At 42.6% G+C, this 25,425-nt stretch overlaps 1 protein-coding gene and 1 non-coding gene across 5 annotated transcripts in view; both read left to right on the top strand.

Annotated features, from left to right (window-relative positions):
* DNAJC16 (DnaJ heat shock protein family (Hsp40) member C16) overlaps window positions 1-25,425 on the top strand; it is a 44,667-nt gene that overhangs the window by 9,393 nt on the left and 9,849 nt on the right. For all 4 annotated transcript variants that reach the window (XM_019011457.4, XM_055385154.2, XM_055385170.2 and 1 more), the window contains 5 exons: window positions 348-687; window positions 8,260-8,444; window positions 10,628-10,732; window positions 12,152-12,310; window positions 23,046-23,176. In XM_019011457.4, coding sequence (XP_018867002.4) covers window positions 348-687; window positions 8,260-8,444; window positions 10,628-10,732; window positions 12,152-12,310; window positions 23,046-23,176 — 920 coding nt within the window. The remainder of the gene's footprint in view (window positions 1-347; window positions 688-8,259; window positions 8,445-10,627; window positions 10,733-12,151; window positions 12,311-23,045; window positions 23,177-25,425) is intronic.
* Window positions 6,029-6,168, top strand: LOC115932390 (small Cajal body-specific RNA 21). The gene has a single exon (XR_004068678.1).

Genomic DNA, 25,425 nt, shown 5'->3' with positions numbered 1-25,425 from the left:
AGTGCAGTGGCACCATCTCGGCTCACCTCAACCTCCGCCTCCTGGGTTCAAGCAATTCTCCTACCTCAGCCTCCCGAGTAGCTGGGATTACAGGCATGCGCCACCACTCCCGGCTGATTTTTTGTATTTTTTAGTAGAGACGGGGTTTCTCCATGTTGGTCAGGCTGATCTCGAACTCCCAACCTCAAGTGATCCACCCGCCTCAGCCTCCCAAAGTGCTGGGATTACAGGTGTGAGCCACCGCGAGTGGCTGCATTTATTTTCTTCCTATGTCTTTCAAGCTGCTTACAAAAAAGTCTTTTGGATGAACCTTTTGTTGTTGTTTAGATTTTTTTCTTCCTTTATAGATTCTTTCAAATGAAGAAAAGAGATCAAATTATGATCAATATGGAGACGCTGGAGAGAACCAGGGCTACCAGAAGCAGCAACAGCAGCGAGAGTATCGCTTCCGCCATTTCCATGAAAATTTTTATTTTGATGAATCCTTTTTTCACTTCCCTTTTAATTCTGAACGGCGGGACTCAATTGACGAAAAGTATTTATTGCACTTTTCACATTATGTGAATGAAGTGGTTCCAGATAGCTTCAAGAAACCCTACCTCATCAAGATCACCTCCGATTGGTGCTTTAGCTGCATTCATATCGAGCCTGTGTGGAAAGAAGTCGTTCAAGAACTGGAAGAAGTGGGTAAGATAATTTTATTCATTGAAAGATATTTATATAGATGACTTTTTTTTTTTCAAGATGGAGTCTTGCTCTGTCGCCCAGGCTGGAGTACAGTGGTGTGATCTCGGCTCACTGCAACCTCCACCTCCCAGGTTCAAGTGATTCTCCTGCCTCAACCTCCTGAGTAGTTGGGATTACAGGCACCCACCATCACGCCCAGCTAATTTTTGTATTTTTAGTAGAGACAGGGTTTCACCACGTTGGCCAGGCCGGCTTCAAACTCCTGACCTCAAGTGATCTGCCTGCCTCGGCCTCCCACAGTACTGGGATGACAGGCGGGAGCCACCATGCCTGGCCCCAGAGCAGATTTTTTGAATTGCCTATTCTATAAACCCTTTTTGAAAATCTTTCTTAAATGTATCAGTCTGCTTTCTTCAACTCTGTGACTCCGAAGCACCAATTTTTTACTTATTGTGAGCTGAGCCTTGAAGGGGGTTGGAAGTCAGCTAAGCAATCTTCAGTCACACACTGGTAAAAACTAGTGTGTAAAAGCATCCAATGTTTAAAGAGAAGTGTGCTGTGGAAGAGGGCCCAGAACTAGCACCATCCCTGACCTTGAGCTCACCATTTGGTTGAAGAGAAAATATATACACAGAGAATTAACACCGACCTCACATTTGCAAGCACAGAATAATGTTTTGCTGAAGGAGTAGACAAAGATGACAAGAAATTCCTTCTGTATTTTCTAACTCCTTGCCCATGAAACAGATACCTTCGTTTGAAACTTTTTTCTCAGTCAACTTTCATGTTCCAATTACTGTATTAGACACTAAAGGGTATATAATAATAATAATTTTTATTGAACATTTCAGTTCCCTTGCATTGTGGTAAATGCTTTCTGTGCATTATTTTTGTCCCCAAGGCAACTCAATGAAGGAGAGACTATTATTATCCCTATTTTACAGGTGAGAGAACTAAGGCATTGAAGGTTAAGGAACTAATTCATTATTACACTACCCATAAGCATCAGTATTGGGTTGGACCCAGGAGTCTGACCATCTTAAACACTGCGCGCGTACTGCTTCAGAAATAAGTAAATCATGGTCCTTGTGCCCAGGAAACTCACATAAGAAACATACCTCAATCATCTCAGCACATTTAGTGCTTGCTGGAAGGTGCAGGCGGAGCTACCAGCGTGGCCCAGAAGTTGAGCATCTTGAAATCAAATATCATTTTAGGGAAACTCAATTTGGATGATCAGGCAGTGATTACCTGGGTTTGGCAATTTATTCACCATGACTTCCTGTTTAAAAAGAGAGACTGCTGGGCACAGTGGCTCATACCTGTAATCCCAACACTTTGGGAGGCCAAGGCAGGTGGATCACGAGGTCAGGAGTTCGAGACCAGCCTGGCCAACATGGTGAAACCCCACCTGTACTAAAAATACAAAAATCAGCCAGGAGTGGTGGCGGGTGCCTGTAGTCCCAGCTACTCCGGAGGCTGAGGCAGGAGAATCACTTGAGCCCGGGAAGCAGAGGTTGCAGTGAGCCAAGATTGTGCCACTGCACTCTAGCCTGGGTGACAGAGCGAGACTCTGTCTCAAGAAAAAAAATAAAAAGAAAAAAAGAAAGACTAATTCCTGGCCAGGCGCAGTGGCTCATGCCTGTAACCCCAGCACTTTGGGAGGCCAAGGCGGGCGGATCACCTGAGGTCAGTAGTTCGAGACCAGCCTGGCCAAAATGCTGAAACTCTGTCTCTAGTAAAAATACAAAATTAGCTGGACGTAGTGGCACGTGCCTATAATCCCAGCTACTCGGGAGGCTGAGGCAGGAGAATCACTTGAACCCTGGAGTTGTAGGTTGCAGCGAGCTGAGATCACACCATTGCATTCCAGCCTGGGCAGTGAGCGAAACTCCGTCTCAAAAAAACAAAAACAAGACTAATTCCTATGTTTTAAGGATTTCTTAGTATATAAGAGTCTCATACTGTCTAGAAAAAAAGTCATCCTAAATACTGGCAAAAATACGCATTTTTCTGCTTTAGCTCTGTGTTCTTGATTTTGTTTCATTTCACGTTATTTTGCATCTTGTGGTTAGTGTACCAGCAGGTTTGTATTTAGCCACATTCGAGTGGCGTGTTCTTCCAGTTGGCTCTGTGCCATCCCCTAAGGCCTATTCAAAGGTGGAGAGAAAATTAATGTGTATGTGCAGCTGAGGGGGGAAAAACTTCCCTAAAAGATGTGATATGTGTTTAGGATTGCTTAGTGAGAGCTGTTTGGCATCTTAAATTATGGGTATGACAGATGTTTACTAGTGCACGGAAGACCCTCTCACAGCCTCAGTATAGTATTTTTAATTCCCCAGGGTGTGCAAATTAGCCAGAAGCATCAATTTATATAAACATCAAATAATGTTTCTGAAATAAGTCACATATGCCTTTTTTTTTTTTTTTTTTTTTTTTTTTGAGACGGAGTCTCGCTCCGTCGCCCAGGCTGGAGTGCAGTGGCGCAATCTCTGCTCACTGCAAGCTCCGCCTCCCAGGTTCACACCATTCTCCTGCCTCAGCCTCCCTAGTAGCTGGGACTACAGGCACCGCCATCACGCCCGGCTAATTTTTTTGTATTTTTAGTAGAGACGGGGTTTCACCGTGTTAGCCAGGATGGTCTCAATCTCCTGACCTCATGATCCGCCCACCTCGGTCTCCCAAAGTGCTGGGATTACAGGTGTGAGCCACCGCGCCTGGCTTTTTTTTTTTTCTTTTAAGAGACATCATTCTGTCACCCAGGCCAGGGTGTAATGGCACAATCATGGCTCACTGCAACCTCAACCTCGTGGGCTTAAGCAGTCCTGCTGCCTCAGCCTCCCAAGTAGCTGAGATTAGAGGTGCATGCCATTGTACCTGTCTTTAAATATCTTTTCAGGAAGAAAAATACCACAAATTGGCCAGGCATGGTGGCTCACACCTGTAATCACAGCACTTCGATAGGCTGAGGTGCGCAGATCACTTGAGGTCAGGAGTTCGAGACCAGCCTGGCCAACATGGTGAAATCCTGTCTGTGCTGAAAATACAAAAATTAGCCAGGCGTGGTGGTGCGTGCCTGTAATCTCAGCTACTTGGGAGGCTGAGGCAGGAGAATTGCTTGAACCCGGGAGGTGGAGGTTGCAGTGAGCCAAGATTGAGTCACCGCACTCCAGCCTGGGCAACAGAGCAAAACTCTGTCTCAAAAAATAAAATAAAATAAAATAAAATCAAGTGGCCGGGCATGTTGGCTCATGCCTGTAATCCCAGCACTTTGGGAGGCCAAGGCAGGTGGATCACCTGAGGTTAGGAGTTCGAGACCAGCCTGACCGATGTGGTGAAATCCTGTCTCTACTAAAAATACAAAAATTAACTGGGCATGGTGGTGTGTGCCTGTAATCCCAGCTACTGGGGAGGCTGAGACAGGAGAATTGCTTGAACCAGGGAGGCAGAGGTTGCAGTGAGCCGAGATTGCGCCACTGCAGTCTGGCCTGGGCGACAGAATGAGACTCCGTCTCAAAAAAAAAAGAAAAGAAAAAAACCACAAATTTAAAACACCAAATATTTATCATTCTTTATTCTATTTCTCCAACCACAGCCTCCCAAGTAGCTAGGACTAGAGGCACACACCACCATGCCCAGCTAACTTTTTTTTAGACTCATCACGTTAATCGTCACAGATCCCAGAGCCAGACTTCCTGGGTTCAGATCCCATCACTGTCACTTGCCAGCTCTGTCACCCTGGGACTTCACCTCTCCATGTCTCAGTTTTCTTATAGGTAAAATAGAGATGGTGAAGATTGGTCTTAAACTCCAGGAGATAGGAAAGAGATGGTGAAGGCTGGTCTTAAACTCCTGGTCACAAGCTATCCTCCCGCCTCAGCCTCCCAAAGCACTGGTATTACAGGCATGAATCACCGTGCCCAGCCAACTTTTCAGTTTCTAATTCAGGTTTCTGTGTGCGCTCGGTCTGGTAGAAGGTATACTGAATGGCACAGTTACTAGAAAGGCATATTTCCCAGGATCAGTTCATAAATTGGCATTCAATCTATATAGCAATCCCTGGTAAGGTCATTTAGGGTAAGTCAGTCTCTGAGAAATTGATCCCTCTAATGTTCAGAACCTGGGGCAGAACTGGTCATTGGAGGCAGTAAGAAGTCCAGGCTTTGTGGTCAGCTAGAACTAGATTCAGATCCTGGTTCCACTGCACACAAACCATGATGCCTCACCCTCCCCCAGCTTCAGTTTCCTTAGCCATAAAGATAGCAATACTTACCTTGCAGAGTTATTGTGAGTATGAAAAGTATAATGTATATAAAGCTCTAGGTGTGATAAAGAAGGCACTCAAGAAATGATAATCCCTCCCTTGGGCCCTTGTCTTGTAGCCAGTTGACCTCCCTAGGTGATGTCTCTTCTGTCTTTACGAATGACCAAATCTCCCAGTGTATGTGCCTGCTTTATTCTTTTTCTTTCTTCTGCTCATATAATTCTCTGTATGCTTCCATTTATTGACATTGTTCCATAGTTATTTTTAATGACTGCAGTGTGATATAGTATACTGTACTTGGCTCTAGAGAAGAGCCAAGAATCCAATTTGGATTCTTGTTCTGCAATTTGGTCAGCTCTGCAACCTGGAAAAAGTCACTTTACCTCTCTGAACCTCTCTCTGTATCTGTAAAATGAGGGAAGTGGACTATACAATTCCTAAGGTTCCTCCTTTCCTGCCCTTGAGAGACTGCAACAGTCAAAGTCAGGTAGCCTACAGAGAGCTTGGTTTAGTCTGCTCAGCAGTTTTAAAACATTAAGTTTGGGATCCCTGCCATTTACTCAGCAATTTCATTTTAGGAATTTACTAATTAGAAAATAAGCACACAAGAGCACAAAGATGTATGTACAAAGATGTACAAGGATGCCCGTCAGCATTCCTTATAATGTTAAGAATTAGGCTAAAAGCAACTTTTAATATAGTGCTTTATAATAAGAAATAGATGTATATTTTGGTGTTTGTTCCCAGTTCCTGGCACAGATCTCCTAACACCCTTGAGATTGCCTGATCAATAGGGGTGCTAAGATAATCTTTTGCTCTCGTATTTGATCTTTGACTCTGATTCCTGACACGGAGCACCTAATCCTTGGAATTTCCTGCAGGATAGGAGCATCTTTTGTTCTACTGAGGCGACTCTTAGTGGGCCCCTGTGTGGGAGCTGGTCACCAGAAAAAACAAACCATGATTAGAAGTTTGAAAGTTTCACCCTCATCCTCCAGAAAGAGGAGAGGGGCTGGAGATTGAGTTAATAATTGATCACGCCTGCATGATGAAGCCTTCATAAAAATCCCTGAACTCTGGCTTGGTTTCCTGGGGGGTGGGCTCAGTCTACACCACCCCCCCTCAGCCAAGCCTACAGTAGGGGGCCCAGGCATCCTCACCTATGGGAGAGGCGTTTGAGTAAGGAGCCTTGCCTGGGGTGTCCTAGCCTCACATTTACTGGCAAAAAAAATGAACATATATATATATTTAATCCCTGAACTACTGGGTTTGAGAGTTCCCAGGTGGCTGAACACATGGAAGTGCCTGGAGGGTGGTGAGCCCTGGGAGGGCAGGATGCTCCCACCCTTCCATATACCTTACCATGTGCCTCTCTTCCTTCTGGCTGATCATCTGTCTCCTTTGTAATATCCCTTATACCTAATGAGTAACCATAAGGAATGTTCCCCTGAGTTCTGTGAGCAGCTCGAGCAAGTTAGTTGAACCCAAGGAGGGTCATGGGACCCTTTGATTTATAGCCAGTTGGTTGGAAGTACAGGACACAACCTGGGACTTCTGGCGTCTGAAGTGGGAGCAGTCTTATGGGACTGAACCCTTCACCTGCAGGACCTGATGCTTCCTCTGGGTAGATACTGTCAGAACTGAGTTGATACCCAATTGGTGTCTGTTGGAGGATTTATGGGGAACCCCCACCCCCACAGCGTGTGGTGTCAGAAGGGAAGCATTGAGTTGGGCATAGTGGCACGTGCCTGGAATCCCAGCTACTCAGGTGGCTGAGGCAGGAAGATCTCTTGAGCCCAGGAGTTTGAGACCAGCCTGGACAACATAGTGAGACCCCATCTCTTAAACAGTGAGTGTCAGGGAAAGCATTGTGTGGAGTGTGAGTAGGAAAAACAGGTTGGTTTTTCCTCTCTCACAACTTCAGTGTGCAACAATAAATGAATTAAATAGATTGATGGCCCAGTTTCAGTGAGCTCCTACTATGTGCCAGGCTGTGGTCTGGTGTTGGGGATACATCAGTGGACTACAAAGGGATCCCTATCTTCATGAGGCTTACATTCTAGAAGGGGAGACAGACAATAAACAATTGACAGAAGGAAAGTGAGTGGTACCTTAGAAGATGGTAAACACTGTGGAAAAAGTTAAAGTGAGCAGGTTGTGTGTGGACCCTGAGTGTGGGGAGTGCCGTTTTAAATATGGTGCCAAGGTAGGCCGCATTCAGGACTTGAAGTTGGTAAAGAAGTCAGCTACGCAGAAGTCACGGAGATGCACACTTCAGGCTGAAGGAACAGCCAGCGCCAAGGCCCTGAGGCAGGATGATCCACTGTCTTCATAGCACAGCAAGGACGCTGGGGACTGGTGCAGGCTGTTGGAGGAGTGGAAGAGGTCGTGGGGAACCAGGGGCCAAACACAAAGGGTCTTGTTGGCCTCTGTGAGGATTGTGCATTTTATTCCAACTGAAATGGGTCTTTGCAGGGTTTGGGCAGAGGAGTGATGTGATCCATTTTTGTGTTTTAGGAGGAGCAGCCTGGCTGCTATGTTAAGAACAGACTGTCAGGAGACAGGGAGAAATAGGGGGAGAGCATTTAGGATATTATTGCAGCAACATAGGCAGGAGAGATAATGATGACTCAGAGCAGGGCATATAATGAAAGTGATGAAAAACAGTTGAATTCCAGACATTTTCTAAAGAGAAAACCAACAAGACTTGCCAACAGATTGGATGTGGGGTGCAACAGATAAGAGAAGCCAAAGATGACTCTTACGGTTTTTGCCCTGAGTAACTGGAAGGATGGAGCTGTCATCAACTGAAATGGCAAAGACGTGGGTAGGACAGGTCTGTGGGAGGAGATTAGGCGTTCGTTTTTGGAAATGTTAAGCTTGAGAAGTCTAGTAGACATCCAAAAGAAAATGTACATTTATCGGCCTTTAATATTGAATGTGTCTCCAGTGTTAGCAGAGTAACTGGCCCTCCAAATATATGGTTGGATGAAAGAACAAGAAAAGTTGTTCAAGTATTAAGTGAAATAAGTATCAGATTACCCCATTTTGTTTTATGTATATGCACACACACACACACACACACACACACACACATTTGTAACTCTTCTTACATATTGCCAGATTGCTCTGCAGAAAAACTGAACCAATCTAGAATTCCAGCAGTGAAAGAATGCTAGACAGTCTATTAGGAAAGACATCTCCTATGAGGTTGGGATTTCAATTTCACACCAAAAAATTACTTAGCACTTTTTCCAGCTGCCATGGAGACATAAAAAGGCTTCACTTGGATCTTCCATTCTTTTCAGGTGTAGGAATTGGCGTGGTCCATGCTGGGTATGAGAGACGCCTGGCCCATCACCTAGGGGCACACAGCACGCCCTCTATCCTAGGAATCATTAACGGGAAAATCTCCTTCTTCCACAATGCAGTTGTCCGTGAAAATCTGCGACAATTTGTAGAAAGTCTTCTTCCAGGGAACTTGGTGGAGAAAGTAAGTATCTGTCAAGGAAAACATGGCTGAGAAGTAGTTTAAGAGGTACCTAGGACTGTTAATTGCCCAGAACATTTTCTGTAGTCCTCTCAAACCTGAGTTTCATTGTGAGGAAGGCATGACACTTATTAATTAATTAATTACTCAAACTAAATCATTTAAGTGAAGTCTGTAGGAGACTAATAATTGAAACAGATGAAGTACAGAGACTGAAAGAATTAATTCCTATTAATACCCATCTTGCAGAACTTACACTGTCATAGGAATCTGAGCCTAAAATGACAGTGCCTATTTTCTAAACAAAAAAATTAAATCACATGATAGAAAGAATTAGGGATTTGTTTCCGGCTCATAAATTTGTTCATGTGAAGATATTTGTCTTTATTCAAATTTAATTATATTTGGTTATATGTTTAACGATCATATCTATGGAAAATGCCAGATTCCATGAAATCAAATATTATTTTTGAAACTTCAGAAACTTACAGTGACAATAATATGAATGAATTTCACAAAGAAAAGGTTGAAATAGAGAAGCCAGATAAAGTTCACATTGGTCTATTATTTCCATATTTAAGCACCTAATATGTTTTTTTCAATATCTTAATTTAGGGATCAAAGTAACTAGGAAAGGACTCTGATTTTGCTTTAAATAATTCATTCTCTTAAGAATACAGGGAAAGTGAACATAAAAAATTTTCATTGTATTTCTACATGTGCTATTCCTAGACTGTCCTACTGGGATCATTATCTATAGAAGAAATATTTGTTGGAATTAACTTAAAAGTTTGTCAGAGAATATTGGAGGCTCCTAAAATGGTGATAGATTGTCCTGATAGATCCTCAAACATTTATATAAAATATCTCTTCTGTGCCCGGCATAGATTAATGTAGCCGTTTCAAGCAGCTCCCAAGCGGGTGGTTATTTCCAGTATGTTGGAGCCCATCCTAGTGAGTTGGGAAAGGCTTCCTGACAGAAGTGACCCTTGGACCAGGTTGGGTTGCAGGCAGGCAGAAATCTGGAGACATGAAATAGCCCGCTTTGTAAGAAGTTTTCATTGGTGAGCAGCAGAGGAGGGGGATGGAGAGGTTATTAGGAATCTCCCTGTGAGGGCCTCAGAGCACCTTCACGCTCCTTTAAGGAACTTGGGCCTTGGCCCACATGGAGCCGTTGTAGGAGTTTGAGCAGAAGAGTGAAATGATCAAATTTGAGTTTTATATAAATCATTCTAGATGCAGTATGGAAAGATAAACTTTTTTTAACGACTACGAAAAATTTCTAGCTAGATAATTTATTCATGTTTTTAATTTCTCTCAGGAATATTTTAAGATATCAGTGGAGGAAAGTAACAATTCAGATAACAATAAATGAAATTATATAATGTATAGAGGGGGTGGACCAGCTTATTTTTATTTACGCCGTTTAAAAAGAGCAAGCTGGCCTAGAGTGGTGGCTCACACCTGTAATCCCAGCACTTTAGGAGGCTGAGGTGTGAGCATCGCTTGAGTCCATAAGTTCAAGACTAGCCTGGGCAACATACTGAGACCCAATCTCTACAAAAAATGCAAACATTAGCCAGGCATGGTGCCATGTACCTGTAGCCCCAGCTATTCAGGAGGCTGAGGTGGGAGGATCACTTGATCCTGGGAGGTTTGGGAGGTTGAGGGTGCAATGAGCCATGATCATGCCACTGCACTCTAGCCTGGGCAACAAAGCAAGACCCTGTCTCAGAAAAAAGGGTGAGGGGCAAGCTGGGAGACTGAGGTGTGATAGATAGATGGGAGACTGAGGCATGATAGATAGATGATAGATAGATAGATAGGTAGATAGATAGATATTGAAAGGGGCAGTTGTGCGTTATTTTCTGCTGGCTAGTATATTAAGAAGTATACTCTGTAATTAAGCAAGAACCAACTCTGGAAGCTCAGTTTTTATAATATGGTCAGTAATTGTTTCAGACAGGATTATGATTTCAGTCTGTAAGAGTTCAATGAAAATATGAAATCAATATCACCATTCTTTTAATAGCTTTAGCCAGATGAAGACAAAAAGATTAGTTGTCTGCATTTTTATTTTTTGCAATCTTTTACACTTACTTGATTTGTTTATTTTCTCCTGACTGGAGTATAATACAATTGTTAAGAATTAAATATTGAGACTAACATTCTATTTTCAATTTAAGGTTACAAATAAAAATTACGTCAGATTCCTCTCTGGCTGGCAGCAAGAGAATAAGCCTCATGTCCTTCTGTTTGACCAAACGCCCGTTGTGCCACTGTTATACAAGGTACTTTCTATGCTGGCGTAATGGTTTCTTTTTCTTTTCTTTTCTTTTCTTTTCTTTTCTTTTTTTTTTTTCTTTTTTTTTTTAGCGGAAAGTAATCTCTGAGTTGGAACTTATAGCCTATTTGTCTTTTTTGTAAGAAACAGTTTCTTCCATGAGAAATGTTTGAAGACCAGAAATTTTACATAACCATCATACATTGAGTACTGATTAATGCCAGTTACTGTGTTAGTGCTTTCTATGCACATATCATGTAATCCTCAGAAGAACCCAGTGATGGAGATACTATCCCTGTTTCTTTTTTTTTTTTTTTTTTTGAGACAGAGTCTCGCTCTGTCGCCCAGGCTGGAGTGCAGTGGCGCGATCTCCTCGGCTCACTGCAGCCTCCACCTCCCAGGTTCAAGCGATTCTTCTGCCTCAGCCTCCCAAGTAGCTGGGACTACATGTGCGCGCTACCATGCCCAGCTAATGTTTGTATTTTTAGTAGAGACAGGGTTTCACCATGTTGGCCAGGCTGCTCTCGAACTCCTGACCTTGTGACCCGCCCACCTCAGCCTCCCAAATTGCTGGGATTACAGGCGTGAGCCACTGCGATGGGCTTTTTTTTTTTTTCGGAGACCAAGTCTCACTCTGTTGCCCATGCTGGAGTGCAGTGGTGTGATCTAGACTCACTGCAACCTCCGCCTACCAGGTTCAAGCAATTCTTTCACCTCTGCCTCCAGAGTAGCTGGGACTGCAGGCACACACCACCACGCTCGGCTAATTTTTGTGTTTTAGTAGAGATGGGGTTTCACCATGTTGGCCAGGCTGGTCTTGAACTCCTGACCTCAAGTGATCCGCCCACCTCGGCCTCCCAAAGTGCTGGGATTAAAGGCATGAGCCACCACGCCTGGCCACTATCCCTGTTTCCATAGACCAAGATACTGAGGCTTAGAGCAGTCATATAACCCACCCAAGTTCTCACTACAGCATGGTGAGCACGATTCCCACTGACTTCAGACCTGCCCTCTGAATGATTCCCCCACTACACTCCCAGCCTACCTACACTCCCCACTACCTCTCGTGTCACTGTGACATGAGATGGAGAGGAAGGTGTTATCGGTGGCACGGTCACTGCCATCTTACCTAATTACGGTACAGGTAATCCCCAAACTCGTGCCTCCTGACCGGTACAGATTTCAAGAAGATCGTTATTTTGCTTTAGCTATGAAAAAGAAGAGAGTTGTTTGTATTTACTTTGTTGGTACAGTTTTTGCACATGGAACACCATAGAATGGAAGTATACAAGGATACGGAAGACCTACTGGAGCTGTATAAGCTGGCATGCGTCTCTCTGCTCAGTGATGTGAAAAAGCCTACTTGATTTGTCATTTACATCTTTGCTGTAGTTTTATTTTCTTCGTCTCTATTATGCCCTAACAGTTGACTGCCTTTGCATACAAAGATTATTTATCATTTGGATATGTATATGTGGGTTTGAGAGGGACGGAAGAGATGACGAGGCGGTACAACATCAATATCTACGCCCCTACCCTCTTGGTCTTTAAAGAACATATAAACAAGCCTGCCGATGTTATCCAGGTACGTGAGGGTCACCTTGGTTAAGATTTTCTTCACATTTTATCCCAAGATTTTATGTAAATAAACAGCAAAATTGAACAAAGTGGCTGAAGGAAAGGATCTTCCTTCAGATGCACAAAATTTTTTAATGAATTTTTTTATCTAACTTGGTACCGTTTGCTTTAAAATTTTTAATTTAAAACCTTTAAAAAATTTTAGCACCTTTAAAGGGCTCCAGTTGGAAAACCAACAATCTTTTTCCAAAATGAATTTAAAAGTTAAATGTAAAACAGTAATAAAAAGGAATAAGAAGAAGCCACAAACTAACTGAGAGAATGTACAGATGAATATTTATCTGATCTTAAGGTAGGAAAGGGTTAAAAAGCATTGGGGAAAAATCTTGGAAAATCTTGATAACTTGACTCTAAATTTTATGTTTTTATGTAAATACTTTAAAATGTAAAGTTAAAAAACTGGGGGAATATTTATAACAAATATTAAAATATTGATATTTTTAATTTCTAAAGAGCTTTTAATCAAGAAAATCATAAAATTCTGAGAAGACTAATAACCATTTTTAAAAATTAAATCTCACAAGTAATCAGAGAACATTAACCTTTTTTCACCCATCCAACTGTCAAAGATTTTCTAAGTTAAAATAGTACTGTTGAGGGTGTAGAGAAACAAGTACTATCTTGCTAGAGGCAATCCACTCTAATGGCAGCTCAGGTGTCCTGTGAACACAGAAGGGTACCTGAAACCATGGAAACCAGATGGGAAAGTGGACCGTAAAGAAAGAAGAGCAGGTTTAGGAAGATAAGAACTTTGGCTGTGGACATACTGAATTAGAGCTGCCTGTAGGAAATAGAAGGAGAGAAGTCCTTTCTACAGTTGGGTATAGGAATCGAGATCTTAAGAAAAGCATACAGGCTGGTGATAGAAACTGGTGGATCATCAGTAAATGGTTAGTGGTTGAAGTCCTGAGTAGGGTAAGATCTTCCCGGCATAATACTGTAGTCTCCCCTGATCCACCCCACTTACCCCTTTTTCAGTTTCTGAGGTTTCAGTTACCCCAGTCAACCAGGTCCAAAACATAGGTGACTACAGTGCAAGAAGATATTTTGAAGCCGGGCGTGGTGGCTCACGCCTGTAATCCCAGCACTTTGGGAGGCCGAGGCGGGCAGATCACGAGGTCAGGAGATTGAGACCATCCTGGCCAACGTGGTGAAACCCCGTCTCTACTAAAAATACAAAAAATTAGCCGGGCGTGGTGGTGGGCACCTGTAGTCCCAGCTACTCGGGAGGCTGGGGCAGGAGAATGGCGTGAACCCGGGAGGCGGAGCTTGCAGTGAGCTGAGATCACGCCACCCACTGCACTCCAGCCTGGGCGACAGAGCAAGACTCCGTCTCAAAAAAAAAAAAAAAAAAAAAAGATGTTTTGAGCGAGGGGGACCATGTTCACATCACTTTATTACAGTATATTGTTAGAATTGTTCTATTTAAATATTGTTGTTGTTAATCTCTTGCTGTGCCTAATTGATAAACTTTATCATAGGTATGTGTATAGGAAAAAAACGTAGTTTGTATAGAGTTCAGTACTATGTGGTTTCAGGCACCTACTGGGGGTCTTGGAATGTATCCTCTGCAGTTAAGGGATGACTGCTGTATGTAAAGTAAGGCCAAGGAGGCCAAGGACAAAACTCAGAACAGCCACCGGCACACAAGACAAGGGGGTGCCTGATGGAGACGAGAAGGTGCTGCAAGTCAGGAAGAAAACAAATACCAGTGTCCGAATAGAAAAGAGAAGATAATCTCAATCCAGGGTAAATGGATGAGGATTTCCTAAATTGGTTTTTTGGAACAGTTTATAGTTCTGAGAATTATATTTATTTATCCCACTGGGGAAAATTGTAAATCAAATACATTTACAAAATTATTGGTAGAATGGCTGCTTTACCAGCTTGCTCTTTGTGGATATCAAGTGTATGCTTAACAAACTCAGTTTTCACAACAGCAGGTGGCTAGTAGCACCAGTGGTTTCCTGTTGCTCTAGGTAATTTGTTGTCATTGCTATATGGTATTTATGGCCATTATAATTTATTGAATCATTCTTCTGTTGGTGGACGTTGGGGGCTTTGAGGAATAGTGTTGCAATGAATATCATAACCTAAGTACAGAGTTCTCTAGGACAGCAGTTTTCAGAATGTGGTTGATAGACTCCTGGGGATTCTCAAAGATCCTTCAAGAGGAAGTCTGTGAGATCATATCAAGACATGATTTGCCTTTTTCACTGTGTTGACATTTACACTGATAGTACCAAAGCAGTAGTGGGTGAAGCTGCCAGTGCCAGTGCGTGAATCCAGGCAGGGCACCAGGCCACCTACCATCATTGTGTGCTTCACCCCCAATCACTCGCAGCAAAAACAAACCACTAGATTCACTTCATGTATTTTGTTTTCTTTTGTTTTTTCAGACAGAATCTCACTCTGTCGCCCAGGCTGGAGTGCAATGGCGTGATCTCGGCTCACTGCAACCTCCGCCTCCTGGGTTCAGGCAATTCTTCTGCCTCAGCCTCCCGAGTTGCTGGGATTACAGGCACCTGCCACCATGCCCAGCTAATTTTTGTATTTTTAGTAGAGATGGGGTTTCACCATGTTGGCCAGGCTGTTCTTGAATTCCTGACCTCAGGTGATCCACCCACCTCAGTCTCCCAAAGTGGTGGGATTACAGGCATGAGCCTCCGTGCCCGGCCTCACCTTATATCTTTGATGAAGCAGTAAGAAGTGTTAATTTTATTAAACCTTAACCCTTGAGTGCATGTCTTTTTGATGGATTTAATATTCTGTGTGATGAGCTGGGAAGTGTGCATAAAGCAGTCCTGCTGCACAACAGAGTACAAATGTCCTGAGGACAAGTGCTTACCTTGCCACTTTTCTTAATGGAACATCATTTTTACTTGGAAGAATGACAGACAACTATGGTCATTTAGACTCGGGAATTTGGCAGACATTTTCTCTAAAACAGATGAAGTGATGTGGCACTTTAAAACAAACAACTGGTGGTATTTATTGCCAGTGATAAAATTCAGGCTTCCAAGAACATTTGAATTTCGAAAAATTTGTACTGGCCATCATGACAGCTTCTCAGAATTTTCTGATGAGATTGGTTCATCAAAGTGATGTGGTTTTTTTTGTTTTTGCTTTTGTTTTTGTTTTTTAGAGGATCTCACTCTGTCACTCAGGCTGGAGTGCAGTGGCACAGCCTCGGCTCACTGCAGCTCCGACTTCCTGGGCTCAAGTGATCCTTCTGCCTCAGTCTCCCGAGCAGCTGAGACTACAGGCATGCACCACTGGCTAATTTTTTTAAAAAATTTTTTTTGCTGAGGCAGGCATATCATCTGAATTCAGGAGTTCAAGACCAGCCTGGCCAACATGGTGAAACCCCGTCTCTACTAAAAATACAAAAAAGCCGGGTGTGGTGGCATGCACCTGTAATCCCAGCTACCCGGGAGGCTGAGACAGGAGATTCATTTGAACCCAGGAGGCAAAGGTTGCAGTGAGCCAAGATTGTTTCACTGTACTCCAGCCTGGGTGAGAATGAGACTCTGTCTCAAAAAAAAAAAAATTTTTTTTTGTTTGAGAGACAGGGTCTCACTTTGTTGACTAGGATGGTCTTGAACTCCTGGCCTCAAGTGGTCCTCCTGCCTGGGCCTCCCAAAGTGCTGGGATTACAGGTGTGAGCCACTGCACCCAGCCCGTTCTTTTTTTAATAAGTATAATAAAATATGTTGGCCAGGCGTGGTGACTCAAGCCTGTAATCCCAGTACTTTGGGAGGCCGAGGCAGGTGGATCATGAGGTCAGGAGTTCGAGACCAGCGTGGCCAATATGGTGAAACCCTGTTTCTACTAAAAAAAAAATACAAAAATTAGCTGGCGTGGTGGCATGCACCTGTAGTCCCAGCTATTCGGGAGGCTGAGGCAGAAGAATCACTTGAACCTGGGAGGCGGGGGTTGCAGTGAGCCAAGATCGCGCCACTGCACTCCAGCCTGGGCGACAGAGTGGGACTTCATCTCAAAAAAAAAACAAAAAGTTATTGTTTGGAAGATCAGTGGACCAATATTCACATACCCTGCATTCAGATGACCAATGCAGGGTATTATGAAATAATACATGAGTAAAAGATCCATTATAACTGCAAGGAACACAGATTTCTTCTTTTTTTTATTTAAATTTTTTTGTTTTTAATTTTTTTTTTTTTAATTCTTGTCAACAGGAAGTCATCTTCTCATTTGTATATGAACCTTTTGGATGCCCTCATTATGATATGCCTACCTGTTAATGTGTCTTTTTTTATTATTATTATTATTATTATTATTTTTTGGAGACAGAGTCTTGCTCTGTCTCTTAAGGCTGGAGTGCAGTGGTGAGATCTCGACTCACTGCAACCTCTGCCTCCTGGGTTCAAGTGATTCTTGTGCCTCAGCCTTCGGAGTAGCTGGGACTACAGGCACAAGCCACCACACCTGGCTAATTTTTTTGTATTTTTAATAGAGACAGGGTTTCACCATGTTGGCCAGGCTGGTCTCGAGCGCCTGACCTCAGATGATCCGCCCACCTCCGCTTCCCAAAGTGCTGGGATTACAGGTGTGAGCCACCGCGCCCGGCCTGTCTATTAAGTCTTTTACCCATTTTTTAATTAGATTATCTGCCTTTCTGTAATTGATTTGTAGGGGTTATTTATATGTTCATCTCTTTTATTCCTGTTTTTTTCTCATAGTCTTTTGTTTATCTCCGTGGCAAATATCTTCACCCATTCTGTGGCTTGTCTTTTGTTTTGTTTTGTTTTGTTTTTTTGAGATGGAGTTTCACTCTTGTCGCCCAGGCTAGAGTGCAGTGGTGTGATCTCAGCTCACTGCAACCTCCGCCTCCCGGGTTCAAGCAATTCTCCTGCCTTAGCATCCTGAATAGCTGGGATATAGGCACACTCCACCATGCCCAGCTAATTTTTGTATTTTTGGTAGAGATGGGGTTTCACCATGTTGGCCAGGCTGGTCTCAAACTCCTGACCTCAGATGATCCACCCGTCTCGGCCTCCCAAAGTGCTGGGATTACAGACGTGAGTCACCACACCTGGCTGTCTTTTTATTATTTTTATGATACCCACATTTTAAAATTATTTATTGACATATAATACACATGCAGAAAGATGCACAAGTCAGAGATGTGAAGCTCAGTGAATTCTCACACAATGAACACATCCATGTTAGCTTCACTTGATCAAGAAACAAAATATTGTCATCAGCCCAGAAGACCCCTCCCTCCCCCTACCTACTTACCTCCTTCCCAAAGGTCAGCACTATCCTGTTTTCTAACAGCATAGATTCGTCTTTGCATTTTTGAATTTTATCCAAATGGAATAATATAGTGTATATATCTTGTATCTGGTTTCTCTCAGCTTATGTTTTTGAGATTCATACATGTCATTATTTGGAGTTTAATCTTCATTCTCGTTGTTGAAAATTGCATGGCCAGGCACAGTGGCTCACACCTGTAATGCCAGCACTCTGGGTGGTTGAGACGGGCAGATCATTTGAGCCCAGGAGGTCGAGACCAGCCTGGGCAACATGGCAAAACCTTGTCTCTACAAAAAATACACAATTAGCTGGGTGTGGTGGTACACACCTGAAGTTCCAGCTACTTGGAGGGCTGAGGCAGGAGAATTGCTTCAGCCCGGGAGGTCAAGGCTGCAGTGAGCTGTGTTCGTGCCACTGCACTACAACCTGAGCAACAGAGCAAGACCCTGTCTCAAAAAAAAAAAAAGAACGAAAGAAAATTGCATGATAGGAATAGACTACGGTGTGTTTGTCCAGTCCATTCTATTGTTGACAGAGTTTTTCCAGTTTTTGGTTATTTGAATAATGATGCCATGAATATATTATTATATTTGATGTCTTTTTGATGAACATAAATTCTTTAGTATATTCACTCATATCAATATTTTCCTTTGTGATTGGTTCTTCCTTGTTTCTATTTAAGACATACTTCCCCTACATCAAAAATCATGAAGGTATTCTTCTCATAGAGCTTCTAAAAGCTGTATAGCTTTGCCTTTTATATTTAAGTATTTAAAATCATTTGGAATAGTCTTGATATCTGATAGAACAAATCTCCTCACTTTGTTTTTTAGATTTGGGGAAAGGTTTTTTTCCTTCAAAAGCATTATAGCTGTTGGTCTTTTGTACTTTTTGTATATATTGGTCTTTTGTACTTTTTGTATACATTTTAAATTCTGTCAACTTCCATCAAAACAAACCAACCCAAAAAACTTACTGGTGTCTTACTGAGTTTATACTGATTCTTAAGTCAGTCTGGGGAGAACAGAGATAGTATAAAAGGCAAAGCTATATGGCTTTTAGAAGCTCTGAGAAGAATACCTTCATGATCTTGATATAGGGGAAGTACATCTTAAAGTGATTCTATCCTTAGAAAATTGGGCCTTCCCACCTTTGAACATGATATATCTATTTCATTTGTTTAGGTCTTCTGTAATATGTCTTCATAAATTTTATAATTTTCTCTGGAAAGAACATTTTTTTCAACTTATTTCTAGGTGCCTCCTATTTTTTATCGTATTAAAAAGCTTTTTTTTTTTGTTTGATAGTTTATGCTGCAGAAAAAATTTTTTAAAAAAAGAATGTAGGCCAGGCGCGGTGGCTCACGCCTGTAATCCTCGTACTTTTGGAGGCCGAGGCGGGTGGATTGCCTGAGACCAGGAGTTCGAGATCAGCCTGGGCAACGTGGTGAAACCTCATCTCTACTAAAATACAAAAAAAAAAAAAATAGCCAGGTGTGGCAGCATGCTCCTGTAGTCCCAGCTACTCCGGAGGCTGAGACAGGAGAACTGCTTGAACTCGGGAGGCGGAGGTTGCAGTGAGCCAAGATTGTGCCACTGCACTCCAGCCTGGCTACAGAGCAAAACTCCATCTCAAAAAAAAAAGCGGGTGGATCACCAGGTCAGGAGTTCAAGACCAGCCTGACCAACATGGAGAAACCCCATCTCTACTAAAAATACAAAATTAGCCGGGTGTGGTGGTGCATGCCTATAATCCCAGCTACTCGGGAGGCTGAGGCAGGAGAATCACTTGAACCTGGGAGGCGGAGGTTGTGATGAGCCACAATCGTGCCATTGCACTTCAGCGTGGGCAACAAGAGCGAAACTCCATCTCAAAAAAAAAAAAAGAATGTAAAGGGAGCCGGGTGCAGTGGCTCACCCTAGCACTTTTGGAGGCTGAGGCGGGAGGACCACTTGAGCTCAGGAGTTCAAGACCAGCCTGGGCAACACAGTGAGACTTTATCTTTTTTTTTTTTTTTTTTTTTTTTTTGGAAAAAAGAATGAAGACAGTATCTTTTTATTGTTTTTTCTTTTTGCTGGTATAAGTAATACAGTTGTTGGTTGTTTTGTTTTGTTTTGTTTTAAGACGGAGCCTTGCTCTGTCGCCCAGGCTGGAGTGCAGTGGCCTGATCTTGGCTCATTGCAACCTCCACCTCCTGGGTTCAAGTAATTCTCCTGCCTCTCAGCCTCCTGAGTAGCTGGGATTACAGGCATGCACCACAATGCCCCGCTAATTTTTGTATTTTTTAGTCGAGGAGGGGTTTTGCCATGTTGGCCAGGCTGGTCTCAGGTGATCTGCCCGCCTCGGCCTCCCACAGTGCTGGGATTATAGGCGTGAGCCACCGTGCCCACCCTTGATTTTGAAATAAAAACTTTGTATCATCCAGCAACCTTGCTAAACTCTTCTATTAACTTAAATAATTTATCTGTACCATCTTTTAGATCAGCTAACTATATAATCATCATCTGAGATTAATGACAATTTTACTTCTTTTTTTTTCCAGCCCTCATTTTATTTCTTTTTCTGACATTACTCCTGACAGCTGACATGATGTGGAATAGAGTGTAGTAATCGGGGGCTGTCCTTGTTCTTGATTTCAAAGAGAGGGAAGGCTTTCAGCATTTCCCCAATAAGTGTGTTTGCAGAAGGCTTTTAAAATGTGGATACCCTTTATCAGGTTAAAGAAGGTCCTTCTACTCCTTGTTGACTAAAAGTTCTAACCACAATTGGTATGATTTTTATCAAATACTTTTTCTACATCCATTAGATTATTCTGATTTTTCTTCTTTAATCTTCTATATTGTGCTAACTCATATTAATTCATTCTCTAATGTTAAACCTAACTTGCATTCATGAAATAAATCCAACAAGATTATGATTTCTATTATGCTTTCAATATATTGCTGGATTCCATTTGCTAACATTTTGCTTAGGACTTTGACATTCATGTTCAGAAATGAGATTGACTTCTAACTTTTCCGTATCGTGATACCCATGTGTTGCTTTTTGTCTTCTCAGGAAGACTTTATGTGAGATTGTCTTCCTTGAAAGTTTGATTGAAAGCATCTGTAATGCCATCTGGGCCTTGAGCTTGGGTTTCTGGGTTTCGCTTTAAGGAAAGATTTTTGACTACTGATTATTTAGGTTTTCTGTTTTAACTTCTGCATTGTAGGTAGTGATTCCTTCTTGTCATCTTTGACAATGATTATTTTATGCCTTCTCTTTTGTTTTCATGGTTGGTTTTACCAGAGGCTTGTTGATTGTATTAGCTTTTTCAAAGAACCAGTTTTGTCTTTGATAATTCTTCTTCTTATATTAATATATTCATTTCTTGTTTCATTAATTTCTATTTTTATCTGTATTATTTCCTTTCTACTTTTATATTTTTGCTGTTTTTGACTTGACAGAGATGTTTATTTCATTAACTTCTTTTCTATTATGTTAATTGTAAAATTCCCCTTCAAGTACTACTTTATATGTATCTCAGAGTTCTTATAAATAGTATTTTTCATCAGTCATTAAAGTTGAAAATATTTTCTAATATCTGATAGACATTCTTGTTTTGGTTTTTTTTTTTCTTTTTTAGTCAGTCTTGCTCTGTCACCCAGGCTGGAGTGTAGTGATGTCATCATGGCTCACTGCAGCCTTGGCCTCCTACGCTCAAGTGATCCTCACCCTTCAACCTCCCAAGTAGCTGGGACTACAGGCACATGCCACCATGCCCAGCTAACAACTTTTTTTTTCCTTTTTTTTCTTTTATGAGACAGGGTTTCACTCCCGTTGCCCAGGCTGGTATGCTCTCCCAGCCTCAAGCAGTCCTCCCGCCTCAGCCTCCTGAGTAGCTGGGACTAAGGCCACGCCTGGCTAATTTTTGTACTTTTAATAGAGACAGGGTTTCACTATGTTGCACAGGCTGGTCTTGAACTCCTGACCTCAAGTGATCCACCTGCCTTGACTTCCCAAAGTGCTGGGATTACAGGCATGAGCCACCATGCCCAGCCCCTTTTTTTTTTTTTTTTTTTTTTTTCTTGAGACAGGGTCTCAGTCTGTCACACAGGCTAGAGTCCAGTGGTGTGATCCTAGCTCACTGCAGTCTCTTAAGTCTTGGGCTCAAGCAGTCCTCCCACCTCCACCTCCCAGATAGCTGGGATTGCGGGCATGCACCACCATGCCTGGCTAATTTTTTTTTATTTTTAGTAGAGACAAGATCTCATTATGTTGCCCAGGCTGGTCTTGATCTTCTAAGCTCAAGCAATCCTCCTGCTTCGGCCTCCCAAAGTTCGGGGATTATAGGAGTGAGCCACTGTGCCTGGCCTTTTGTTTGTTTGTTTGTTTTTAATTTTTTGTAGAGATGGGATCTCTCCATGTTGCACAGGGTGGTCTCTAACTCTTGGGTTCAAGGGATCCTCTTGCCTTGGCCTCCCAAAGCATTTGGGTTAGAGGAATGAGCCTCCATACCTGGCCGTGTTTCTTAATTTCCAAACATAAAGGGAAATGTTTACATTTCTGGTTTGCATTTTATATGGAATTCTAGGTTAATTACCTTGTGGTCAGAATACCTGCTGTCAATGATTTCAGTCCTTTGAAATGTGTGAAAGTTAGCAATAAAATGGTCATACGGTTTTGTAACCTGCCTTTTATACTTTGCAACATTGTTGCTTTGGGATTTATTTTTAATTGCCCAGTTCGCTACAAATCCTGAATGGAAATAATTTTGCCTAAAATTCAAAATGATTGACTTTTCGTTTTGGGTTTTTGTTTTGTTTTGTTTTTTGTTTGGTTTTGTTTTGTTTTTGAGATGGAGTCTCGCTCTGTCGCCCAGGCCAAAGTGCAGTGGCGTGATCTCGGCTCACTGCAACCTCTGTCTCCCGGGTTCAACCGATTCTCTTGCCTCAGCCTTCCAAGTAGCTGGGACTACAGACACACATCACCATGCCTGGCTAATTTCTGTATTTTTAGTAGAGACGGGGTTTCACTGTGTTGGCCAGGCTGGTCTCAAACTCCTGACCTCATGATCTACCCACCTCAGCCTCCCAAAGTTCTAGGATTTCAGATGTGAGCCACCACGTCCGGCCATGACTGACTTTTTTAATTTGTCAGCATAAAACAGTGAATAAAAACTCTCCAGTGGAAAGTGTACTTGATTTTCCCTTTGACCCGAAATAGCTGCATCATTGCTTTCAGCCCTGCATTGCTGAAATAGATCACCACATGTTTATTCGCTCAAACAGGTCTGTCTTGTTTGGTTATATTACTTTAGCCAAGGTCAGCTACGTTTTTATTAAGCTGGTAAGTAAAGAAAGCCCATCTATTTGCATTGAGAACACTGCATAAAATCTAGCTGATTCTTGGTTTTTCTCTAGGCCCGAGGTATGAAGAAGCAAATCATTGACGACTTCATCACCCACAACAAATATCTATTGGCAGCCAGGCTCACCAGCCAGAGGTTGTTCCATGAACTCTGCCCTGTGAAACGGTCGCATCGACAGAGGAAGTAAGGACTTAAGGCTTTGCCTCTGCTTGTTATTACAATAGAAGGATCATGATTCATTTTACTATAGGGTGACTAGACATCTGCCCTGTAACATTGAGAACTTATTCTTCATTTAACAAATACTGGGCCGGGCGTGGTGGCTCATGCCTGTAATCCCAGCACTTTGGGAGGCCGAGGAGGGCGGATCATCTGAGGTCGGGAGTTCGAGACCAGCCTGACCAACATGGAGAAACCCCATCTCTACTAAAAATACAAAATTAGCCGGGCATGGTGGCTTATGCCTGTAATCCCAGCTACTAGGGAGGCTGAGGCAGGAGAATCACTTGAACCTGGGAGGCAGAGGTTGCGGTGAGCCGAGATCACGCCATTGCACTCCAGCCTGGGCAACAAGAGCGAAACTCTGTCTCAGAAAAAAAAAAAAAAAACACTGATTAATGACTGTGATGGTAATCATACTAATATGATGTATTAGTCCAGGGCACTTTAGCACCAAATTGTCAGATGTGCCAGCCTGTCCTAGTGGTCAGAGAAGATTTCCCTAAGATGTAACATTTCAGCTGAGACCTGAAGGATGAGCACAGTTTAGCCAGGCGTCTGGGAGAGACTGGGTCACTTTACAGAAGCACAGAATATGGAAGAGTGACTGTCCCTACTAAAGCATTCCACACAGGGTGAGTCTTTGGAGGTCTTGGGAAGGAGCAAGGATAACGATTAAACAGTAGGGAAGTATAGAGTATTGAGGAAATGGATTGGTGGGAATCAGGAAGGCTAAGTTACATGTATTCAATAAAGTATGAAGAGTTATTATACAAAGTATCTAAAAAGTCTAGAAATTCAGGGAATGTATTCATTACACCTTCTCAGGTGAATGAATCAGTAGCTTTAAATTTAGGGCTGTTTCATCTGTAAAAGGTATCTGGATATGGAAGGAAAACATATCAATCATGTAACTTGAAAATATAAAACATAATTTCCCTGTGTGTCTAGGCTTTTCAGATTCCTTTATAGTCAAGAGCGAAGAAAAAAATGACTTAAATATAAAAAAAGAATATCCTGGACTGTAAGGATTGTTGTTTACACAGCCTTCAAAAAATATCCCAAATCCACACACTTCTCACTTTTTTTAACCGCTGCTACCCTGGAACAAGCCACCATCGTCTCCCAGCGAGACCCCCCTGGCAGCCTTCTAACTAGTCTCTCTGCTCCATTCCACTCTTGTACCCTCCAGGCAGGTGTCCACACGTCAGCCAATAATGTTTAAAAATGCAAATCAGATCCAGTCACTCTCCATCCTGGGGTCTTTGCACTTGTAGTCTCTCTACCTGGGATGCTCTGACCCCATTTCCTGTCATAACAATGTCACCTTTTCAGTTGGCACTTCCCTGACCAACCTGTCTGATGGAGCGTGGCTTCTACCCACTCTGGCCTCTCTCTGTCCCCTTTTCATCTTTTTTTTTTTTTTTTTAATATATAGCACTTGTTGATACCTGTCATAATATATCTGTTTTCTATCTTCCCCACTGGAATATAAGCTCCATGAGGGCAATAATATTGTCTATATTACCTGACATATACTAAGTGCTCAGTAAATATTTTTGGGAGAATGAATAGCTAAACTTCCCATTGGAACCTTGCAAAGGAAGCCCTTCAGAATGAGGCTCAGTGGCCTCTGGCCTGAGAGAGATTTGACAACCAGCCCTCCCTATACTGGAAGAACTAGGACAAATAGTTTCTAAAAGGCCCTGCCGGCCAGGAACAGTGGCTCACGCCTATAATCCCAGCACTTTGGGGGGCTGAGGCAGGCGGATCACTTGAGGTCAGGAGTTTGAGACCAGCCTGGCCAACATAGTGAAAACCCGTCTCTACTAAAAATGCAAAAACTAGTTGGGTGAGGTGGTGCACGCCTATAATCCCAGCTACTTGGGAGGCTGAGGCAGGAGAATGGTTTGAACTCAGGAGGCGGAGTTACAGTGAGCCGAGATCACACCACTACACTCTCCAGCCTGGGCGACAGAGCAAGACTCCATCTCAAAAAATAAAATAAAAGGCCCTGCTGCATCAGAGATTCAGTGACCAACCCCTTAAATTCCTGGCAGGCACGATGGCTCATGCCAGTAATCCCAACACTTTGGGAGCCTGAGGTAGGAGGATTGTCTGAGGCCAGGAATTCAAGACCAGCCTAGGCAATATAAACAAAACTATATATATGTAGTTTTCATATATATAAAATTTCATATATATAAAATTTT

The sequence above is a fragment of the Gorilla gorilla genome, chromosome 1 (genome assembly GCF_029281585.2).
Source record: "Gorilla gorilla gorilla isolate KB3781 chromosome 1, NHGRI_mGorGor1-v2.1_pri, whole genome shotgun sequence".
In the NCBI taxonomy this organism is placed as follows: Eukaryota; Metazoa; Chordata; class Mammalia; order Primates; family Hominidae; genus Gorilla; species Gorilla gorilla.
This window is presented reverse-complemented; position numbering and strand designations above follow the sequence as displayed.